The sequence below is a fragment of the Ranitomeya variabilis genome, chromosome 3 (genome assembly GCF_051348905.1).
Source record: "Ranitomeya variabilis isolate aRanVar5 chromosome 3, aRanVar5.hap1, whole genome shotgun sequence".
Taxonomy (NCBI): Eukaryota; Metazoa; Chordata; class Amphibia; order Anura; family Dendrobatidae; genus Ranitomeya; species Ranitomeya variabilis.
The window spans coordinates 787,167,264-787,189,561 of NC_135234.1; the positions used below are offsets into that span (position 1 = coordinate 787,167,264).

Consider the following 22,298-nt stretch of genomic DNA (forward strand, 5'->3'; position numbering starts at 1 on the left):
AGTAAGCCTTTAGTGGATTCAGCTTATACGTCCTTAGAGGCAAAGTTAAATTATTGTTCAGTGATTGCACTAAGTAGAATACTCGGTTGGGTAACAGAAGTTATTTATAGTATGTTATTTAAAATATTTAACCATGTTTGTAACGTTCAAGTGTTCTCACCTCCAAAAAAAAAGGGAAGCTCTTTTAAAATTTACTTGTTTTTGCATTTCTAAAAATTGTATGTCTTTTTGCTGACATGTATTGTTGTTTTCTTCCCAGTCCAGGAGTACTGGATTTAACCGGGGGGGAGTGCAGCGCCCCAGAGTCCTGGTCGTTGCAGTACTGATGCTCCGCCGCTAAGGGGAGTGTTGGTACGTCTGATGGCACTGAAGGAGTTCACCTGACCAGGTATCACAGACACCAATACACTTCACAGTCTGGCCTCCAGGGGGAGCTAAGGGTGCTATGTATTAGGCCACTCCTCACAGTCTGGTAAAACTGGGGGTTAGATAGGAAGTTAGACAGAAGCTGACTGGGTTGGAACCAGGCATTATCCTGTGGCAGAGGGTGTTGCAGGGGAAGATTCAGGGGGGTCCCTGTCAGGGGTGGGATCCTGACAGAGGCCTAGCGAACAGAAAGAACGTTACGGGACCGCGCCTGCACTTCATTGCAGCGGTACCCCAAGAAAGGACAAGAAGCGAGGTTTATTGTGAAGAGTGAGAAACGAGATCAACGCGACAAGGAGATAACACCAGTAGGAGTCGTGCTGTAAGACCGAGGCAACATCCTACTGAGGCACGTAGCCGGTGGCCGGAAACGCCGAGGAAGTATTGAGCTCCAGGCCTTACTTCAAACCTACGGCAGGACAGTCAGTTATAGGCGGGCTGTCTCACCAAAATCACCTAAGCAGACATAGGGGGCAACAGTTGGAGAGGGGCGACTCTAGGGTCCCGGAAGACCTCCAGGCCTACCCGTCATACGGGTGCGTCCTAGCCATATCATCTGGGGGGACGGAGAAGAACATCAGAATCAGTTGTGAGGGAACTTCAGAAACAGACACAACAGTTGTGAGGACTATCCCGTAGTGCTAAGCAGGGAAGGACTACAACACACAAGCTCTAGAAGGTAGGCACAGATTTCCACCTGCAAAGGGAACTCTGGAAGTGCCATCGGACCGGCCGGTCTCAGACAGCCTTGTTAACCGTACTCCGGATTGAGGATCCTGAAGCCTTCAGTAAAGAGGTAAAGAGACTGCAACCTGGTGTCCTCGTTATTCATCACGACCTGCACCACACCACAACATTCTCAACTTTCACTGGACGCCCCTCAGCAGGGTCACGGACCGGGTCTAGCCACCGTGACACTCCCAGAACCGAGACAGAGAGGCCCGGTACCGGGTACCCCTCGGCCCTGCGGCAGTGGGGGCGCTCCACATACCTTCCATCAACTAGGTGGCCAATAGCCTCCTTACAGTGGCCATGCTGTCAGTACGTGTGTCTGTACATGGCCATGCTGTCAGTAAGTGTGTCTGTACATGGCCATGCGGTCAGTAAGTGTGTCTGTACGTGGCCATGCTGTCAGTACGTGTGTCTGTACATGGCCATGCTGTCAGTAAGTGTGTCTGTACGTGGCCATGCTGTCAGTAAGTATGTCTGTACATGGCCATGCTGTCAGTGTGTCTGTACGTGGCTATGCTGTCAGTTCGTGTCTGTACGTGGCCATGCTGTCAGTACGTGTGTCTGTACATGGCCATGCTGTCAGTAAGTGTGTCTGTACGTGGCCATGCTGTCAGTACGTGTGTCTGTACATGGCCATGCTGTCAGTGTGTCTGTACGTGGCCATGCTGTCAGTACGTGTGTCTGTACATGGCCATGCTGTCAGTAAGTGTGTCTGTACGTGGCTATGCTGTCAGTTCGTGTCTGTACGTGGCCATGCTGTCAGTTTGTGTGTCTGTATGTGGCCATCCTGTCAGTTCGTGTGTCTGTACATGGCCATGTTGTCTGTACGTGTGTCTGTACGAGCCATACTGTCAGTATGTGTGTCTGTACGAGGCCATACTGTCAGTACATGTGTCTGTACGTGGCCATGCTGTCAGTACGTGTGTCTGTACGTGGCCATGCTGTCACAGTTCACACCGGGACTGCCAACACTATGTCATGGATCCCAGCGGTATGTCAGGGATCTCGGGGAGGATATCTTTATTGTCCCCGCTACTCACACCAATTTGTCACGAACCGGGGTTGTTTGATTGCCCCTGGTTCCCTCTGAAGGGGATTTATCTATATCCCACTTCCGGTTTGGAACTTGCAGCTCTCTGGTGCTTCCCTTACCTTCAGGTCAGATTAGGTACTTCGCCTAGGGTAATTAGTCGCCAGAAAGGCTGCCTGCTATGCACTGGTTATTGGACACACTGCAGCGAGGGTGATATAACTACTCCCACACAGGCAGGAACAATAATTATCAACGCCGCCCGTCGCTGCAGAGATGCCCAATTGCACAGGACAAGGTATGCTGCCACCAGCTCCGATTGCACCAAAGGTTAACGGGTCCGGAGCCAACCCAAATCAGTAGCACAATTCACTTCAGAGGATGCACAGTCGTAAAGAGCAGAAGAGACAAGCTAGCAATTAAATATTTTACTCCATTAAAAATTAGGCAGTGTTTATAAAGTATAAAAAGATATTAGAAAGGAGACGATTCGTATATACATTGCAACTACAAATAAATTAAGGATTAAAATAGAAGATTACACTCACATTTAACTTAAGTCATTGCAGGCTAACCATGCTGGTTGAGGATCCAGACATCACAATGCATGACAAAGGGTCTTCACTAGGGTTGAGCGACCTTGACTTTTTTAGGGTCGAGTCATGTTTCACGAAACCCGACTGTTGGAAAAGTCGAGTCGGGCGAAATCGGCCGATTACTGCGCAAAGTCGAGGATCGGCCGGAACACGAAACCCTATGCACGTCAATGGGCATTATTTTATTTTATTATTTTTTTCTCTCTCTCTCTCTCTCTCTCTCTCTCCCCTCCGTCCCAGCACAGAAAATTTCGTTTTACACATTCCAAATCGCTACTGCGCACAAGCGATAAAATGATGATAGGCGTGCACGCCCTAACCCCTATGTCATCACTCTGCCCACGCTCCTTCATTGGCTGTAAAAAATGGCGCTAAACGCGTCATACGAAATGCGACTTTGGTGCCAAGATCGCGTACCGCATGGCCGACCCCACACAGGGATCGGGTCGGGTTTCATGAGATGCCGACTTTACCAAAAGTCGGCGACTTAGGAAAATGAACGATCCGTTTCGCTCAACCCTAGTCTTCACACATTAAGGTCCCAGGCAAGAATGAAGGCAGGGCTATGTGTAAAGTCACTTATACTTCTCAGCTTGTGACATCACTAAAGGGCTGGTTAATGATATGCACTGATCTGAGAGATATTTACATTTCTAGAGTCAGAAGACAAAGAAATTCCTGAGTCAGAAGGGAGGGACAAAGGGTGGCTTTGCAGGATTGGTCACCTGCAGTTTAAAGCCACACCCTGCCCACCATTAGTATCAGGTTGCCCAGTCTCTACCATAGGCTTTGTTTGGAGTAGGAGTGAAGCGGGGGGGGGGGGGGGGGAGAAGAACAAGGGGGGGGGAGAAGAACAAGGGGGGGGGGGAGAAGAACAAGGGGGGGGAGAAGAACAAGGGGCGGTCGCAGCTGCATTGTGAGTGTGTGTGTAGAAAGCCATATCCTTCTGACCCCAACCTCACAATATGACATTTTTGGCATTATCGTGACACATACTATCAGTACGTGTGACTGTACGTGGCCATGCTGTCAGTACATGTGTCTGTACAAGGCCATGCTGTCAGTACGTGTGTCTGTACGTGGCCATGCTGTCAGTACGTGTCTCTGTACATGGCCATGCTGTCAGTACGTGGGACTGTATGTGGCCATGCTGTCAGTATGTAATAATAGCCTTTATATAGCGCCAACATATTCAGCAGCACTTTACAATTCAACATTTCATATACAACAGTCATAGCTAATTTAACGATAATACAATAATTAATGCAAAGATAATGATGACCCTGCCCGTAAGAGATTACTATCTACAATGAGGTGGGGGTGACAAAGTACAGGGGTTTAGGAAATGGGGGTTGATAAATGCTGAGTGATCTGGTCACCAGCCAATATTTATAGTGAAGTAGAGAATGGACTATGCAAAAGGACTTCGATTAGGGAACGGGATAGGCCGCCAAAACAGATGTGTTTTTGGGAAGTGTCTAAAAAATGTGTAAGTTAGGGTTAGTCATGATTTCTTGGGGTAGAGCATTCAAGAGGATTGATGCAGCTCGGGAGACGTCTTGGAGTCGGGGGTGGTAGGTACGGATTAGTGGGGATGTTAGGCGAAAGTCACTTGTGGAGCGTAATGAGCGGGTAGGCTGATAAACAGAAATGAGGGAAAAAATGAAGTGGCTGCACTGTGGAGAGGATGGGTAGGGTGATAAACAGAAATTATGGAGGAGATGTAGAGGGGTCGCACCGTGGATAGGATGGAAAGGGTGATAGACAGAAACGAGGGAGGAGATGTAGGGGGGGCCGCACTGTGGAGAGGACAAGTGGGGTGATATGCAGAAATGGAGGAAATTTAGGGGGACCGCACTGTGTAGAGGATGGGTAGGGTGATAGACAGAAATGAGGGAGGAGATGTAGGGGGGGCCGCACTGTGGAGAGGACAAGTGGGGTGATATGCAGAAATGGAGGAAATTTAGGGGGACCGCACTGTGTAGAGGATGGGTAGGGTGATAGACAGAAATGAGGGAGGAGATGTAGGGGGGGCCGCACTGTGGAGAGGACAAGTGGGGTGATATGCAGAAATGGAGGAAATTTAGGGGGACCGCACTGTGTAGAGGATGGGTAGGGTGATAGACAGAAACGAGGGAGGAGATGTAGGGGGGGCCGCACTGTGGAGAGGACAAGTGGGGTGATATGCAGAAATGGAGGAAATTTAGGGGGACCGCACTGTGTAGAGGATGGGTAGGGTGATAGACAGAAATGAGGGAGGAGATGTAGGAGGGGCCACACTGTGGACAGGACACATAGGGTGGTAGCCAGAAATTAGGGAGGAGATCTAGGGGAGCCTGTCATGATCTCAATGGCAAGAGAACATAGCATCAGCATATACAGGAACTAGCTCTTGGAAGATGGGAACTGAGCTGACCATGAACTAAACCTACCGCACAACTAGCAGTGGCCGGGTAGCATGCCTACGTTGACTCTAGATGCCCAGCACCAGCCGGAGGACTAAATAAAGCTAGCAGAGGAAAATATTAGTCCTAGCTCACCTCTAGAGAAATACCCCGAAAGGAGACAGAGGCCCCCCACATGTATTGGCGGTGAGTTAAGATGAAACAACAAACGTAGTATGAAAATAGGTTTAGCAAATTTGAGGTCCACTTACTACATAGCAGAAGACAGAAAGGACACTTTCATGGTCAGCTGAAAACCCTATCAAAACACCATCCAGAAATTACTTTAAAACTCTGGCATTAACTCATAACACCAGAGTGGCAATTCCTGTTCACAAGAGCTTTCCAGACACAGTAACGAAACTACAGCTGTGAACTGGAACAAAAATGCAAAAACAAACATGGACAAGAGTCCAACTTATCTAGTAGTTGTCTAGGAGCAGGAACAAGCACAGAGAGGCTTCTGATAACATTGTTGACCGGCAAGCAACTAACAGAGCAGCAAGGTTATATAGCGACTCCCACATCTTGATGGGAACAGGTGAACAGAGAAGATGAGGACACCAGTTCAATTCCACCAGTAGCCACCGGGGGAGCCCAGAATCCAAATTCACAACAGTACCCCCCCCTCAAGGAGGGGGCACCGAACCCTCACCAGAACCACCAGGGCGATCAGGATGGGCCCTATGAAAGGCACGAACCAGATCAGAGGCATGAACATCAGATGCATTCACCCAAGAATTATCCTCCTGGCCGTATCCCTTCCACTTGACCAGATACTGGAGTCTCCGTCTGGAAACACGAGAGTCTAAGATTTTCTCCACAACGTACTCCAACTCACCCTCAACCAACACCGGAGCAGGAGGCTCAACGGAAGGCACAACCGGTACCTCATACCTGCGCAATAATGACCGATGAAAAACGTTATGAATAGAAAAGGATGCAGGGAGGTCCAAACGGAAGGAAACAGGGTTAAGAATCTCCAATATCTTATACGGGCCGATGAACCGAGGCTTAAACTTAGGAGAAGAGACCCTCATAGGGACAAAACGAGAAGACAACCACACCAAATCCCCAACACAAAGCCGAGGACCAACACGACGGTGGCGGTTGGCAAAAAGCTGAGTCTTCTCCTGGGACAACCTCAAATTGTCCACCACCTGCCCCCAGATCTGATGCAATCTCTCCACCACAGCATCCACTCCAGGACAATCCGAAGATTCCACCTGACCAGAGGAAAATCGAGGATGAAACCCCGAATTACAGAAAAACGGGGACACCAAAGTGGCAGAGCTGGCCCGATTATTGAGAGCGAACTCCGCCAATGGCAAAAAAGCAACCCAATCATCCTGGTCAGCAGACACAAAACACCTCAGATATGTCTCCAGGGTCTGATTAATCCGCTCGGTCTGGCCATTCGTCTGAGGATGGAAAGCGGACGAAAAAGATAAATCTATGCCCATCCTAGCACAGAATGCCCGCCAAAATCTAGACACGAATTGGGTCCCTCTGTCAGAAACGATATTCTCAGGAATACCATGCAAACGAACAACATTTTGAAAAAACAGAGGAACCAACTCGGAAGAAGAAGGCAACTTGGGCAGAGGAACCAAATGGACCATCTTAGAAAAACGGTCACACACCACCCAGATGACAGACATCTTCTGTGAAACAGGCAGATCTGAAATAAAATCCATCGAGATGTGCGTCCAAGGCCTCTTAGGAATAGGCAAGGGCAACAATAATCCACTAGCCCGAGAACAACAAGGCTTGGCCCGAGCACAAACGTCACAAGACTGCACAAAGCCTCGCACATCTCGTGACAGGGAAGGCCACCAGAAGGACCTTGCCACCAAATCCCTGGTACCAAAAATGCCAGGATGACCTGCCAACGCAGAAGAATGAACCTCAGAGATGACTCTACTGGTCCAATCATCAGGAACAAACAGTTTATCAGGTGGGCAACGATCAGGTCTATCCGCCTGAAACTCCTGCAAGGCCCGCCGCAGGTCTGGAGAAACGGCTGACAATACCACTCCATCCTTAAGGATACCTGTGGGCTCAGAGTTACCAGGCGAGTCAGGCTCAAAACTCCTAGAAAGGGCATCCGCCTTAACATTCTTAGAACCCGGTAGGTATGACACCACAAAATTAAACCGAGAGAAAAATAATGACCAGCGCGCCTGTCTAGGATTCAGGCGCCTGGCGGTCTCAAGATAAATCAAATTTTTGTGGTCAGTCAATACCACCACCTGATGTCTGGCCCCCTCAAGCCAATGGCGCCACTCCTCAAAAGCCCACTTCATGGCTAAAAGCTCCCGATTCCCAACATCATAATTCCGCTCAGCGGGCGAAAATTTACGGGAAAAGAAGGCACAAGGCCTCATCATGGAGCAGTCAGAACTTTTCTGCGACAACACTGCCCCAGCTCCGATCTCAGAAGCGTCGACCTCAACCTGAAAAGGTAGAGCAACATCAGGCTGACGCAACACAGGGGCAGAGGAAAAACGGCGCTTAAGCTCCCGAAAGGCCTCCACAGCATCAGGGGACCAATCAGCAACATCAGCACCCTTCTTAGTCAAATCGGTCAATGGCTTAGCAATATCCGAAAAACCAGCAATAAATCGACGATAAAAGTTAGCAAAGCCCAAAAATTTCTGAAGACTCTTAAGAGAAGAGGGTTGCGTCCAATCACAAATAGCCTGAACCTTGACAGGATCCATTTCAATGGAAGAGGGGGAAAAAATATATCCCAAAAAGGAAATCCTCTGTACCCCAAAAACACACTTAGAACCCTTCACACACAAAGAATTAGACCGCAAAACCTGAAAAACCCTCCTGACTTGCTGGACATGAGAGTCCCAGTCATCCGAAAAAATCAGAATATCATCCAGATACACAATCATAAATTTATCCAAATAATCGCGAAAAATATCATGCATAAAGGACTGGAAAACTGACGGAGCATTTGAAAGACCAAAAGGCATCACTAAATACTCAAAGTGGCCCTCGGGCGTATTAAATGCGGTTTTCCACTCATCCCCCTGCCTGATTCGCACCAAATTATACGCCCCACGAAGGTCAATCTTAGAGAACCACTTGGCCCCCTTTATGCGAGCAAACAAATCAGTCAGCAACGGCAATGGGTATTGATATTTAACAGTGATTTTATTCAAAAGCCGATAATCAATACATGGTCTCAAAGAGCCGTCTTTTTTTGACACAAAGAAAAAACCGGCTCCTAAGGGAGATGACGATGGACGAATATGTCCCTTTTCCAAGGACTCCTTTATATATTCTCGCATAGCAGCATGTTCAGGCACAGACAGATTAAATAAACGACCCTTTGGGTATTTACTACCTGGGATTAAATCTATGGCACAATCGCACTCTCGGTGCGGAGGTAACGAACCAAGCTTGGATTCTTCAAAGACGTCACGATAGTCAGACAGGAACTCAGGAATTTCAGAGGGAATAGATGATGAAATGGAAACCACAGGTACATCCCCATGAGCCCCCTTACATCCCCAGCTCAACACAGACATAGCTCTCCAGTCGAGGACTGGGTTGTGAGATTGCAGCCAAGGCAATCCTAACACCAAATCATCATGTAGATTATACAGCACCAGAAAGCGAATAATCTCCTGGTGATCCGGATTAATACGCATAGTTACTTGTGTCCAGTATTGTGGTTTATTATTAGCCAATGGGGTGGAGTCAATCCCCTTCAGAGGAATAGGAGTCTCCAAAGGCTCTAAATCATACCCACAGCATTTGGCAAAGGACCAATCCATAAGACTCAAAGCGGCGCCAGAGTCGACATAGGCGTCCGTGGTAATAGATGACAAGGAGCAAATCAGGGTCACAGATAGAATAAACTTAGACGGTAAGGTGCAAATGGAAACAGATTTACCAAGCTTTTTAGTGCGCTTAGAGCATGCTGATATAACATGAGTAGAATCACCACAATAGAAACACAACCCATTTTTCCGTCTAAAATTCTGCCGCTCGCTTCGGGACAGAATTCTATCACACTGCATACTCTCTGGCGACTTCTCAGTGGACACCGCCAGATGGTGCACTGGTTTGCGCTCCCGCAAACGCCTATCGATCTGAATAGCCATTGTCATGGACTCATTCAGACCCGCAGGCACAGGGAACCCCACCATAACATCCTTAATGGCATCAGAGAGACCCTCTCTGAAAGTCGCCGCCAGGGCGCACTCATTCCACTGAGTAAGCACAGACCATTTACGGAATCTTTGGCAGTAAATTTCCGCTTCATCTTGCCCCTGAGATAGGGACATCAAAGTTTTTTCTGCCTGAAGCTCCAAATGAGGTTCGTCATAAAGCAACCCCAAGGCCAGAAAAAACGCATCCACATTGAGCAACGCCGGATCCCCTGGTGTCAATGAAAAAGCCCAGTTTTGAGGGTCGCCCCGGAGCAAGGAAATCACAATCCTGACCTGCTGTGCAGGGTCTCCGGCAGAGCGAGATTTCAGGGACAAAAATAATTTGCAATTATTTCGAAAATTCTGAAACCCGGATCTATTCCCCGAGAAAAATTCCGGCAAAGGAATTCTCGGCTCAGATACAGGTGCATGACAAACAAAATCCTGCAAATTTTGTACTTTCGTGGCGAGATTATTCAAACCTGCAGTTACACTCTGAAGATCCATTACAAACAGGTGGACACAGAGCCATTCAAAGATTAGAAGGAGAGAAAGGAAAAGAAAAAGGCTGCAGCATAGACAGACTGGCAAGAGGTCCAATTAAGAGCACACTCAAGAGGAAAAAAAAAAAAAAAAAAAAAATCTCAGCAGACTTCTTATTTCTCTCCTTTCTCAGCCAAGGATTTTAACCCTTTAGTGGCCGGTCAAACTGTCATGATCTCAATGGCAAGAGAACATAGCATCAGCATATACAGGAACTAGCTCTTGGAAGATGGGAACTGAGCTGACCATGAACTAAACCTACCGCACAACTAGCAGTGGCCGGGTAGCATGCCTACGTTGACTCTAGATGCCCAGCACCAGCCGGAGGACTAAATAAAGCTAGCAGAGGAAAATATTAGTCCTAGCTCACCTCTAGAGAAATACCCCGAAAGGAGACAGAGGCCCCCCACATGTATTGGCGGTGAGTTAAGATGAAACAACAAACGTAGTATGAAAATAGGTTTAGCAAATTTGAGGTCCACTTACTACATAGCAGAAGACAGAAAGGACACTTTCATGGTCAGCTGAAAACCCTATCAAAACACCATCCAGAAATTACTTTAAAACTCTGGCATTAACTCATAACACCAGAGTGGCAATTCCTGTTCACAAGAGCTTTCCAGACACAGTAACGAAACTACAGCTGTGAACTGGAACAAAAATGCAAAAACAAACATGGACAAGAGTCCAACTTATCTAGTAGTTGTCTAGGAGCAGGAACAAGCACAGAGAGGCTTCTGATAACATTGTTGACCGGCAAGCAACTAACAGAGCAGCAAGGTTATATAGCGACTCCCACATCTTGATGGGAACAGGTGAACAGAGAAGATGAGGACACCAGTTCAATTCCACCAGTAGCCACCGGGGGAGCCCAGAATCCAAATTCACAACAGGAGCCGCTCTGTGGAGAGGACAAGTGGGGTGATATGCAGAAATGTAGGAAATGTAGGGGGGCTGCACGGTGGAGAGGATGGATAGGGTGATAAGCAGAAATAAGGGAGGAGATGTAGAGGAGCCGCACTGTTGAGTGCACGGGTAGGGTGATAGACAGAAATGAATGGAGAGGATGGGTAGGGTGATATATTGAGGGAAGAGATGTAGGGGGGCCACTCTGTGCGTGTGTGTATATGATGTATATAGTATGTAACATGCAGTGTGTGTATGATGTATATAGTGTTTAACATGTAGTGAGTGTAGCATGCATATTTTTGCATTGCAGATGAGCATCCTTCCAGTAGGTGTGAACATTTGGCGTTCACCCAACATTCATCAGACCAGCAATCATTGTTCCATGTGATCAGATGTGCTACTGACACAGTGATATGTACATGATGTGTGGGGCCAGATGGCTGTAGTAGCCATAGTTGTGCAGCTGTTCTGCCCTCTTTAGACTTTGCCGTCCTGTGTAAACAGGCCGGAGAACAGGCGCAGAACCATTTCTATCTAGTCCATCGCACTCGTCTAGCGGCTGACATCATCTGCTGTAATGCACTGTGAATCTATGATGTGCTGTCAGCATCGTGGGTCACACTCTGTGTGATGTGCTGTCAGCATCAGGGGCCACTCTTTGGACGTTGCCGGAGCCCCTGTTTGTCTCTATTGGTGCGGTAGCAGTAAGTGACGAGTCATGGACAGGCTTATTTTTGTGGTCATGGTTCAGGGGTCACAGGATGACCCCTCTATGATTTCTTCCACATTTATGGTGGGCAGTGACTATAGCAGAGGAAGGGTTCGCATACAAGGACAGAGGCAGTCAGCGATGACTGCTCGCTAAGTAACATGAAACAAAGCAACAACCTTGTCCAGATAACGAGGGAGACTGTCAGCAAGAAGTTTCTCGGTGTTCTGACTCATCTCTGAAGGCTTCAGCACCGCACAGTTCCCTGCAAATAATAATAATAATAATATGGTAGAAATTAGGATGAAAGTCAGATAAATACACAGATCATAGAGCAATGAAATCCTACGCAGACATGAGTGGTAACTAACCCACAACGCACCTGACTGACTGAGAATCGGCACTCCTAAAAGACCTACAACATTCGAAGACAACGGCACAAAGCAACTGCGTGACTGATGATGGTCGGCACACGGGGCGCTGTCCCCCCAAAACCCACGGACACTCGGACAACCCTGGGTAGATAAAATCACCGGCAGAACGCAGCTGGGATCAGCGCACATCCTGCGCCCACTCAGTACAACCCTCGAGGGTCTCGGGAAGAAGCCAAAGTGGATCAAGGACAAGAATCAGTGACGGCCGCTGGGATTTAGAACATTATATTAGACATTTCTGGACCACCATAGACTATATACGTGCGGGTGGTCCATCTCCTTCTCCGCAGTGATGTCCATAGGAGCGGAGCTACGCATGGTCATGCAGCTGAGGGAGTGGCCACCGGAGACAGTCGGAATCAGTATAGAGAAGGCAGAGATGGTTTATAACCACTGGCACCTTCTCCTGAAAAACAATAAAACTACTGTTAATTCAAGCTGCTGTTACCAGCCCCATCCCCTATGGGCACGCCCAATATAAGAGAACATGTCACAGGGTGGGCAGCAAATAGCGTTGTTTTACTGTGTGATCAACAAATTAAAAAAAAAAAAAGGGAAAACATATCAGCAAAAAAAAAAAAACACGACAGTGACGTGTGATGGTAGTCACAACCCACGGACAGGCCGTGAGTCAGAGAAGTCAGACGTTCCGGGGTCAATACCAAAAGAGCACATAGTAAACCAAAGAAAAATACAAAGTTGTAAGTCAGGTCACATTCCAGGGTCAGAATACCAGAGAAATAGTGGATGAACAAAGGGGCAATAACAAACGGAGGTCAGAACACGGTCCAAAGGTCAGCAGCAGAATCTCAGATGCAAAGGGGCAATAACAAACAGGAGGTCAGAACACAGTCCAAAGGTCAGCAGCAGAATCTCAGATGCAAAGGGGCAATAACAAAGGAGAGGTCAGAACACGGTCCAAGGGTCAGCAGCAGAATCTTAGATGCAAAGGGGCAATAACAAACAGGAGGTCAGAACACAGTCCAAAGGTCAGCAGTAGAATCTCAGATGCAAAGGGGCAATAACAAAGGAGGTCAGAACACGGTCCAAGGGTCAGCAGCAGAATCTCAGATGCAAAGGGGTAATAATAAACCGGAGGTAAGAACACAGTTCAATGGTCAGCAGCAGAATCTCAGATGCAAAGGGGCAATAACAAACAGGAGGCCGGAACACGGTCCAAAGGTCAGCAGCAGAATCTCAGATGCAAAGGGGCAATAACAAACTGGTAGTCAGAACACGGTCCAAAGGTCAGCAGCAGAAAATCAGATGCAAAGGGGCAATAACAAACAGGTAGTCAGAACACGGTCCAAAAGTCAGCAGCAGAAGATTAGATGCAAAGGGACAGTAACAAACGGGTAGTCTGAACACGGTCCAAAGGTCAGCAGCAGAATATCAGAACTTACAGCCCAGGGATCAGGTGAACACGCACCAGAGAGCACAGGCTTAGAACAAGCTTTTGACTGGCAATGATCTGCCGAGACAGCTCACCTAAATAGCAGGTCAATTACCAAGAACAGGGAGCACCTGTGGAAATCTCTGCACCTTCCAGTCTCAGATAGGTCAACTGAGCTGTCAATCAAAGCACCGACAGCTCAGCACACCGCAGCAGAGGATAGGATGACAGAGCTGTCCATCACAGCATCCCAGACACTCTGAGCGGAGGAATCATAACAACATGAAAGTGAAGCCCCTGTATCAGGAAAGAGTTAGGCAGACATTACGCGACTATCCGAACTAGAAACATTTCATATCTCTTTAAACAACATGAATGATAAAACCTGAATATCTGCAGGGTCAGGGACAGTGGAATGGCCTCTCAGACGGTTAGTAACGCGAATAGCCATAATAATCATCGGTGATATGTTGGGAAATATTCATGTTATTCTAGAGATGGTGTAAAGCGGCATGAAGTTAGTAAGACAGTGACCCGGGCGAGGTGAATAACACGTCCTTTATTGTCCAAACTGCACCCATGACATCACTCACCTCCGGATCACAGCCTCAAACATGTGAAGTAAAGTCCTGTGCTGCTTGCACTTACACGCCCATAAGGATTAGAGATGAGCCACCTCCCTAGTGTTCGGGTTTGGTTCGGTTCGTCGAACAGGGACGTGTTATACGAACTGTTCGTTGAACGTTCGACGAACACCGTCGAACCCCATTGAAACCAATGGCAGGCAAACACATACAAACACATGGAAAACACATAGAAAATACCTTAAAAGGTGTCCAAAAGCTGACAAACTGCTCAGAAGACAACAAACACATGGAAAAGTCACAACTACATATAGTCATGCGAAAAGAAAAGAGGTGGAGGAGTAAAAGGAGGAGGAGACACAGATATAGGCATGTCATGCCCTTCTAAAATCAAGAAAGGCTGGAGTAAAAAAAATTGCACTGAAAACAGTTTTGAATGGTAGGTCAGTCCGGCTAGCGGGAGAGGAAGAGACATGAGAGCCACGCGGTATCCACCGCAAGTGGAGTGAGTTAATTCCTATCGGGGTTCCACTATATATACACCATTCATGCTACATTTAGCACACTGATGAAGGTCCATTGCAGACCGAAACGTTTGTGGTTACTGTATGTATATTAAATACCCCCTTTTTTGCATCACATTGGAGCATGCTAGTTGTAACTATTCCATGTATTAAGGTTTGGGAACCTATATCTATGCACCTCCTCTTTTAGGCTGTGCTGAACATTTTCTATATCAAGAAGTTGGTAAGGGGCACCCTAATGGCCAAAACAGACATTGAGGGGGCGTTCCGGTTACTACCTATGCCTCCGAATAGTGTCCTCCCATTGGGCTGCTTCTGTGAAGGAGCATACTGCATAGATCGCTGTTTGCCCATGGGGTGCTCCATATCCTGCTCACTATTTGAGGCGTTTAGTTGCCTCCTCAAATGGGTCGTCATGGATGTTTGTAAGGCGGCACATATTATCCATTACCTCGACGACTTCTTATGCTTGGGCCCAAAAGATTCGCCACAGTGTGAAAACACGCGGTAGTCCACCTGTGAGAAGGAGAGAGCTGGAGGGAAAGTGGACACCCCAGAGCCGAGGGGTTAGATTGAGAAAGAAAGAAGGCGGTGTACCTTTCTTCATGGGTGGGGTACGCTGCTGAGTAGCAGAAATTGCTACTAGGCCCAAAAGGATTTCCTGGGCCAGAGGCCGTTACAAAATAATAGTTAGGTAAACAGGCGGTGTAGCTTGCTTCATGGGTGGGGTACGCTGCTGAGTAGCACCAAATTCTACTAGGCCCAAAAGGATTTCCTGGGCCAGATGCCGTTAAAAATAGTACTTAGGTAAAAAGGCGGTGTAGCTTGCTTCATGGGTGGGGTACGCTGCTGAGTAGCACTAAATTCTACTAGGCCCAAAAGGATTTCCCTGGCTAGATGCCATTACAAAATAGTAGTTAGGTAAACAGGAGGTGTAGCTTGCTTCATGGGTGGGGTATGCTGCTGAGTAGCACCAAATTCTACTAGGCCCAAAAGGATTTCCCTGGCTAGATGCCATTACAAAATAGTAGTTAGGTAAACAGGAGGTGTAGCTTGCTTCATGGGTGGGGTACGCTGCTGAGTAGCACTAAATTCTACTAGGCCCAAAAGGATTTCTGTCATGAATCCCCAATGGCTAGGGATAGCACAGGATAAGCAAAATATCGGACGAGCTCTAGGGTGATGGAACCTGGGCTGACCGCTGCCCTACGCCTGACAAACGCAACTAGAGATAGCCAGGGAGCGTGCCTACGTTGGTTCTAGACGCCACGCACCAGCCTAAGAGCTAACTAGTACTGCAGAGAAAACAAAGACCTCACTTGCCTCCAGAGGAATTAACCCCAAAGATATAGTTGCCCCCCACATGTATTGACGGTGAAATGAGAGGAAGGCACATACATAGAGATGATGTATATAGCTTTAGCAAATAGAGGCCCGCTGAAAACTAGAAAGCAGAATGACACAAAAGGGGACTGAGCGGTCAGCAAAAAACCCTAATCAAAAAAACCATCCTGAGATTACAAGAACCCATGTGCCAACTCATGGCACATGGGGAGAACCTCAGTCCACTAGAGCAACCAGCTAACAAAGAGACATTCTAAGCAAGCTGGACAAAAAACCAAACAACTGAAAATCAGCACTTAGCTTATCCTGAAAGATCTGGGAGCAGGTAGGCAGGAACCAAACAGAGCACATCTGAACACATTGATAGCCGGCAAGGGAAATGACAGAGAGGCCAGGTAAAATAGGAAACACCCAGCCTCTGATGGACAGATAGAAACCAAAGGCCGCAACCCACCAAAGTCACCCAGTACCAGCAGTAACCACCAGAGGGAGCCCGCAAACAGAATCCACAACAGATTTCCCTGGCTAGATGCCATTACAAAATAGTAGTTAGGTAAACAGGAGGTGTAGCTTGCTTCATGGGTGAAGTACACTGCTGAGTAGCACCAAATTCTACTAGGCCCAAAAGGATTTCCTGGGCTAGATGCAGTTACAAAATAGTAGTTAGGTAAACAGGCGGTGTAGCTTGCTTCATGGGTGGGGTACGCTGCTGAGTAGCACCAAATTCTACTAGGCCCAAAAGGATTTCCTGGGCCAGATGCCGTTAAAAATAGCACTTAGGTAAACAGGCGGTGTAGCTTGCTTCATGGGTGGGGTACGCTGCTGAGTAGCACCAAATTCTACTAGGCCCAAAAGGATTTCCTGGGCCAGATGCCGTTAAAAATAGCACTTAGGAAAACAGGCGGTGTAGCTTGCTTCATGGGTGGGATATGCTGCTGAGTAGCACCAAATTCTACTAGGCCCAAAAGGATTTCCTGGGCCAAATGCCGTTAAAAATAGTACTTAGGTAAACAGGCGGTGGGTGGCTGGGCTACTCTGCTGACTAGCAGACACTGAAGCTTTGGAGCAGACCTCTGAATCCCTGGCCATAGTATGAGTAAACAACTCTGCAGACGACCCCACCCACCTGGAATTGACGATGGCAACTTCATGTAAAACTCAGCAAGGGGACTAAATAAGAGTCTCCATTTTTTCAAAAAATTCGGCCACAGACACCACTTAAGTGGCATCAATTTCGCCAGAGTTTTTTAAAACGGTTGGTGAGGTGATTTTCAAAAATCATCAAGCTTTTAGTCTCCCCAAGATGACAAAGAGGTAGAAAAGTCATTGCGGATCCAGGATTTGTTCATCTTGATGAACGTTAGTCTGTCTACATTGTCACTGGACAGCCGCGTGCGCTTATCAGTCAGCACACCACTAGCAGCGCTGAACACACGTTCAGAGAGAACGCTGGCTGTGGGGCACGACAAGATCTGCAAGGCATGGCCACACAAGGCCCATTCATACAATAAAACACCAGAGACAATATGTGGAAAGAATGGCCGTGTCATTTATTTTGAGTTACCTTGAAATTCATAACACACATTTTCTCTTTCTTTTAAAATTAACTCTTGAATAACCGGAAGTTTTTAACCAAGCTAAACACCAATCCACCCAAAGGGCGACTTTCCTCGCAAAATAAATGAACACGACAGGATAATACATAAAATAAGGGGAGGGTGGGCGGGATCTTCGGTTTCTTCAGACAAACCGTCGACTGAGGAGAAATTCAAACTGCAGGGCTTTTTATAACCACACAAAAAGCCCACCAAACCCCACCACAACCAATCAAAAGCCGTTATTTTGGCCGCCAAGAACTTGTCAATACCAGTTCAAACCTGCTCCAGGCCCCACGGCCAAAGCTTACCTCAGAAACACATTTAACCATATAGGTACCAATAAAAATAAGCATAGCATTTTCTTCAGGACCTGTGAGGCCATGAGACCCCCCCCCTATAATTTTAATATTATGGACGGGGGAGGGCTGATATGGCCACACAAGGCCCATTCATACAATAAAACACCAGAGACAATATGTGGAAAGAATGGCCGTGTCATTTATTTTGAGTTACCTTGAAATTCATAACACACATTTTCTCTTTCTTTTAAAATTAACTCTTGAATAACAGGAAGTTTTTAACCAAGCTAAACACCAATCCACCCAAAGGGCGACTTTCCACCAGCCAGGGATCAAAGAGACCTGCCCCCCCCCCCCCACAGCAGCACAGCCACTTTTCCACCATTGTCTGCAGATCCAAATTAAAAATGTCTAAACCTATATCAGAAAGGTGAACTAAATCATTTCTGTATAAACCGGGTAAAAATCCCTCTAAGTCCTCGTGTCTGAAAGAGAAGCCGTTAATCATCGGGAGAAATTTAAACATTCCTCTGTTGACCCTTTTCCGTATCTTCTCCAAAAAGGAAAGTTCTTTCGTAACCCAAAGTAACCTGGGGATGATCTCTGAAAATACAAAACAAGTAAAAGGGGAAGATTGTTTAAAATAAACAAAATCCGATCTCAGAATGGATAATAACTCCAAAGTTTTGGTTTTCCCGAGATCATTTACACCCAGGAGAAAAACTACTAGATCTGGAGAGGGAAATTTAACAAAACATCTCTTAAATTCAGAGGCTAAATTCAGAGGCTAAATTAGACTAAGACATGCCTCTAACGCTGTGCCAAAAAACTTGAACCGAATCCTGGCTGAAAGAAAGATTTTCAGAATAAGAACGTTGGTTGGCTCTCTTCTGAGCCCAAAACACATATGAGTGTCCCACAATCCATACAACTTTAGCACCTGAAATGAAATGAAAGTTAGTTATCATAAAGATCATGCCTAACGTATAGTTTGAATCTCCCCGATTCCCATCTGCCTAGTTGCATAATCTGAGAATCTCGTAGACCAGCTCTTGCTGCTTCCGTTGCCGCTCCTATACGAAAGGAATGTGACGTGAATTTTAAATGATCTTTGTTCAAGAATCGTAAACACTTTTTCAAAACCGAATTGAATTGAAAGATCGTTGCTGGAGTGCCATCCAAGTGAACAAATAAGGGACCAGGAATAAGCGGCCTAATTCGAAGCCAATTTCTGGTATTGGCTACTGGGCAGAAATTTGCGTCTGGCTTTGACTCAATTTTTAATCTAACACCTCTGCCTAACTGATCCGTTTTAGATCTCCTAACAAATAAAAATAAATGCGAATCAAGAAGAGAAACGTCTGAAACCATAAGACCCGATGGATTAGATTTCCTTCCCGAAACTAATTCTCCGACCCGCAAGGCCCAGAAATACGCTAACGAAAAGGCTGAAGAAAACAAAACGGACTCAAAAGAATTGGTACAAACTGAGTGGAGGGATAAACAAAGGTCATTCAAAAACGAAAGGGAAATCGGGCGTCTAGAATCTGGTTTGAAACTGGATCTTTTAAATCCCTTCAAAAATTGTTTGATGGGAAATAAACCCGTCAACGGAGTTTTACCAAGTAACTTTAGAAAAAACGATACCCCAGCTAGGGATATAGCGACTGCCGAATAAGAAAGTCCTTTGCTACAAAGAAATTCTAGAAATCTCAAACCAGAAATAGGACTAGAAATACTAAAGTTAAAATTATTTAAATTACAGAAATTAATCCATTGTTGCCATGCGGCCGAGTAATCAGCCCATGATCGAGCAGACTATGAATTTTCGATAAAATGTGGAATCAGTTCAGGATTGCATCCCAAATCTCCTGAGGGCAAGTTGTTGGATCCAGGTCTGCAGTAGGAACCTGTTGGCGAAAAATTTGCCATTGTTCATCGCACAGGGAATCTGTGATTACAGCCAAGCTACTTGTTCCAATTTTGGCCTTCAACCAGATATTTCACTTTAAACAGAGCAAGACTAACTGTCTCAAAATTCTCATGGCCCACAAATTTTTGGAAGTCAATGTGTTAATACCAAGAATAACACCTTTATTGTTTGTTAAAATTAAAATCCTATTATCCTTCATAAGGTGTCCCCACAAAAAAAGGCCAAGAAAAATAGAAAAGAGCTCTAAAACCATAGAATTATTCACTATCTTGTTCCGGAACCAAGAATCAGGCCATTTGTGAGAGAACCAATGAGGAGAAAATAGGATACCACAACCCGTATCCGGATTGCAAGAAAAGGCAAAATTCAACGTGTCAGCGAGGACAAAGGCCGATTGCCAACAAGATTTACCGTTTGAGTGATAGAAGAAATTGACACACTGGCGCTCACCACGTTTAGAGACAAAAGGATGGTGACAGGGAAAATGGATAGTGATTGGAAAACCCTAGCTGCTGGGATCACTGACAGGAGCTGTGCCTATCCTGAGATATAGATATATAGAAAAAATGCCACAAACGGACAAAGTGATGCCGCGCTTAGGGGTAAATGCTATATGCTACTAAGATGCAAGTAGTCAATGTATAAATACAATGCGCAATTGTTCCGTGGTGAGAGGGTGCTTACCCTAAGTATAGATGCGCTGATTGTTCCGCTGCGATGCCCCGAGGAGTAGTCTGATCCGGTCCCCGCTGCTGGTTCTTGCAGCGTCGGAGGGAAATAGAAGGGGAGAGCGGGAGGTAGTATAGTAGCTAGCGCGATACCTGGGAGCCCCGGCCGAAGGCGTCCCTGGTAACCGCGAGGAGAGAAATGGCTGCTGGCGCCGGCTCGCAAGTGCCTGAACTGTGACGTCACACAAGGTACGGAGCGGCGTTGGGGCCAAAAGGGATGACTAAACCAACGCGTTTCGAAGGTGCACGGCCTTCTTCATCAGGGTAACCCTGATGAAGAAGGCCGTGCACCTTCGAAACGCGTTGGTTTAGTCATCCCTTTTGGCCCCAACGCCGCTCCGTACCTTGTGTGACGTCACAGTTCAGGCACTTGCGAGCCGGCGCCAGCAGCCATTTCTCTCCTCGCGGTTACCAGGGACGCCTTCGGCCGGGGCTCCCAGGTATCGCGCTAGCTACTATACTACCTCCCGCTCTCCCCTTCTATTTCCCTCCGACGCTGCAAGAACCAGCAGCGGGGACCGGATCAGACTACTCCTCGGGGCATCGCAGCGGAACAATCAGCGCATCTATACTTAGGGTAAGCACCCTCTCACCACGGAACAATTGCGCATTGTATTTATACATTGACTACTTGCATCTTAGTAGCATATAGCATTTACCCCTAAGCGCGGCATCACTTTGTCCGTTTGTGGCATTTTTTCTAAAGATTTACCGTTGTAGCCCGATAAAAAGGCTCGCCAAATCTTGGCGTCTTCCTTCAAATCTGAAGACACTCTGATATGACACTCGGGGGAAGAAACTCCTATGGTAGAATTATACAGCCGTCTGGAAAAAAATTCTACCCATAGGAATTACACGTAATGCTAAGTTCAACAGGCCCAATAGAGATTGCATTTCTTTTAAGGTGGCCTTCTTACTAAACAAGAATTTGTCCAAAGCGTTGAACAATTTAACAATTTTTTTTTCCGGAAGTCTGCATTTCATTTTAACTGAATCCAGGGTAATACCCAAAAATTCGATTACATTTGTAGGTCGACAGGTTTTATCATGAGCTAGCGGAACCCCAAATTGCTCACACATTGATATAAAGCTATTCAAAGTCACTAGGCAAGAGTCAGAAAAAGGAGGACCGACAAAGAGGAAATCGTCCAGGTAGTGTAGAATTCCAGCATCTTGAGTACTGGTTTCCAACACCCAATGCAAAAAACCCAAAAAACTCTCAAAATAAAAACATGATAACGCAAAACCCATGGGTAAACACTTGTCGAAAAAAAAATTGATTTTCAAAATGAAAACCCAAAGAATTAAAGCCAGTTGGGTTAACGGGAAGCAACCTAAAAGCAGACTTGATGTCAGACTTTGCCATTAGGCAGAATCTACCAAATTTTTTAAGCAGATCAATGGCAGAATCAAACGATGAATATGACACTGAACATGCGGCTTTATCCACTTCATCGTTCAGAGAGGAACCTAAAGGATAAGATAAATGGTGTATCATGCGAAAACTACCAACTTCTTTTTTGGGGACAATCCCGAGGGGGGGGAGACCCGAAAATTCGCAAAGGGGGGGGCGAGAAAAGGGGCCCGCAATCCTGCCTAATTCCAATTCCTCCAAAATCTTTTTCCTTGCCACCTCGTGGTGATGATTCAAAGATGACAGGTTTTTAACTAAAGTACACCCTGGGCCTGCAAATTAAGGGACATCGAAACCAAAACAGAAGCCACTAAACAAGAGATTACTGATCTCCTGTTTTGGGTACATGTTTAGCCACCATAGCATTTCTAGTACCTTCACTGGCGTCTGAGCCTTTTGAAATGGGTTCTTTGGAGGATGGGTAAGATGCCAGCTTACGAAAGCACTTGAACAATGGGTGTGAGTTACCGCAAAAGGAGCACTCAT

At 46.6% G+C, this 22,298-nt stretch overlaps 1 protein-coding gene across 3 annotated transcripts in view; it reads right to left on the reverse strand.

Annotated features, from left to right (window-relative positions):
• LOC143817529 (aldehyde dehydrogenase family 3 member B1-like) overlaps positions 1-22,298 on the reverse strand; it is a 333,041-nt gene that overhangs the window by 190,980 nt on the left and 119,763 nt on the right. For all 3 annotated transcript variants that reach the window (XM_077299016.1, XM_077299017.1, XM_077299018.1), the window contains exon 5: positions 11,741-11,826. In XM_077299016.1, coding sequence (XP_077155131.1) covers positions 11,741-11,826 — 86 coding nt within the window. The remainder of the gene's footprint in view (positions 1-11,740; positions 11,827-22,298) is intronic.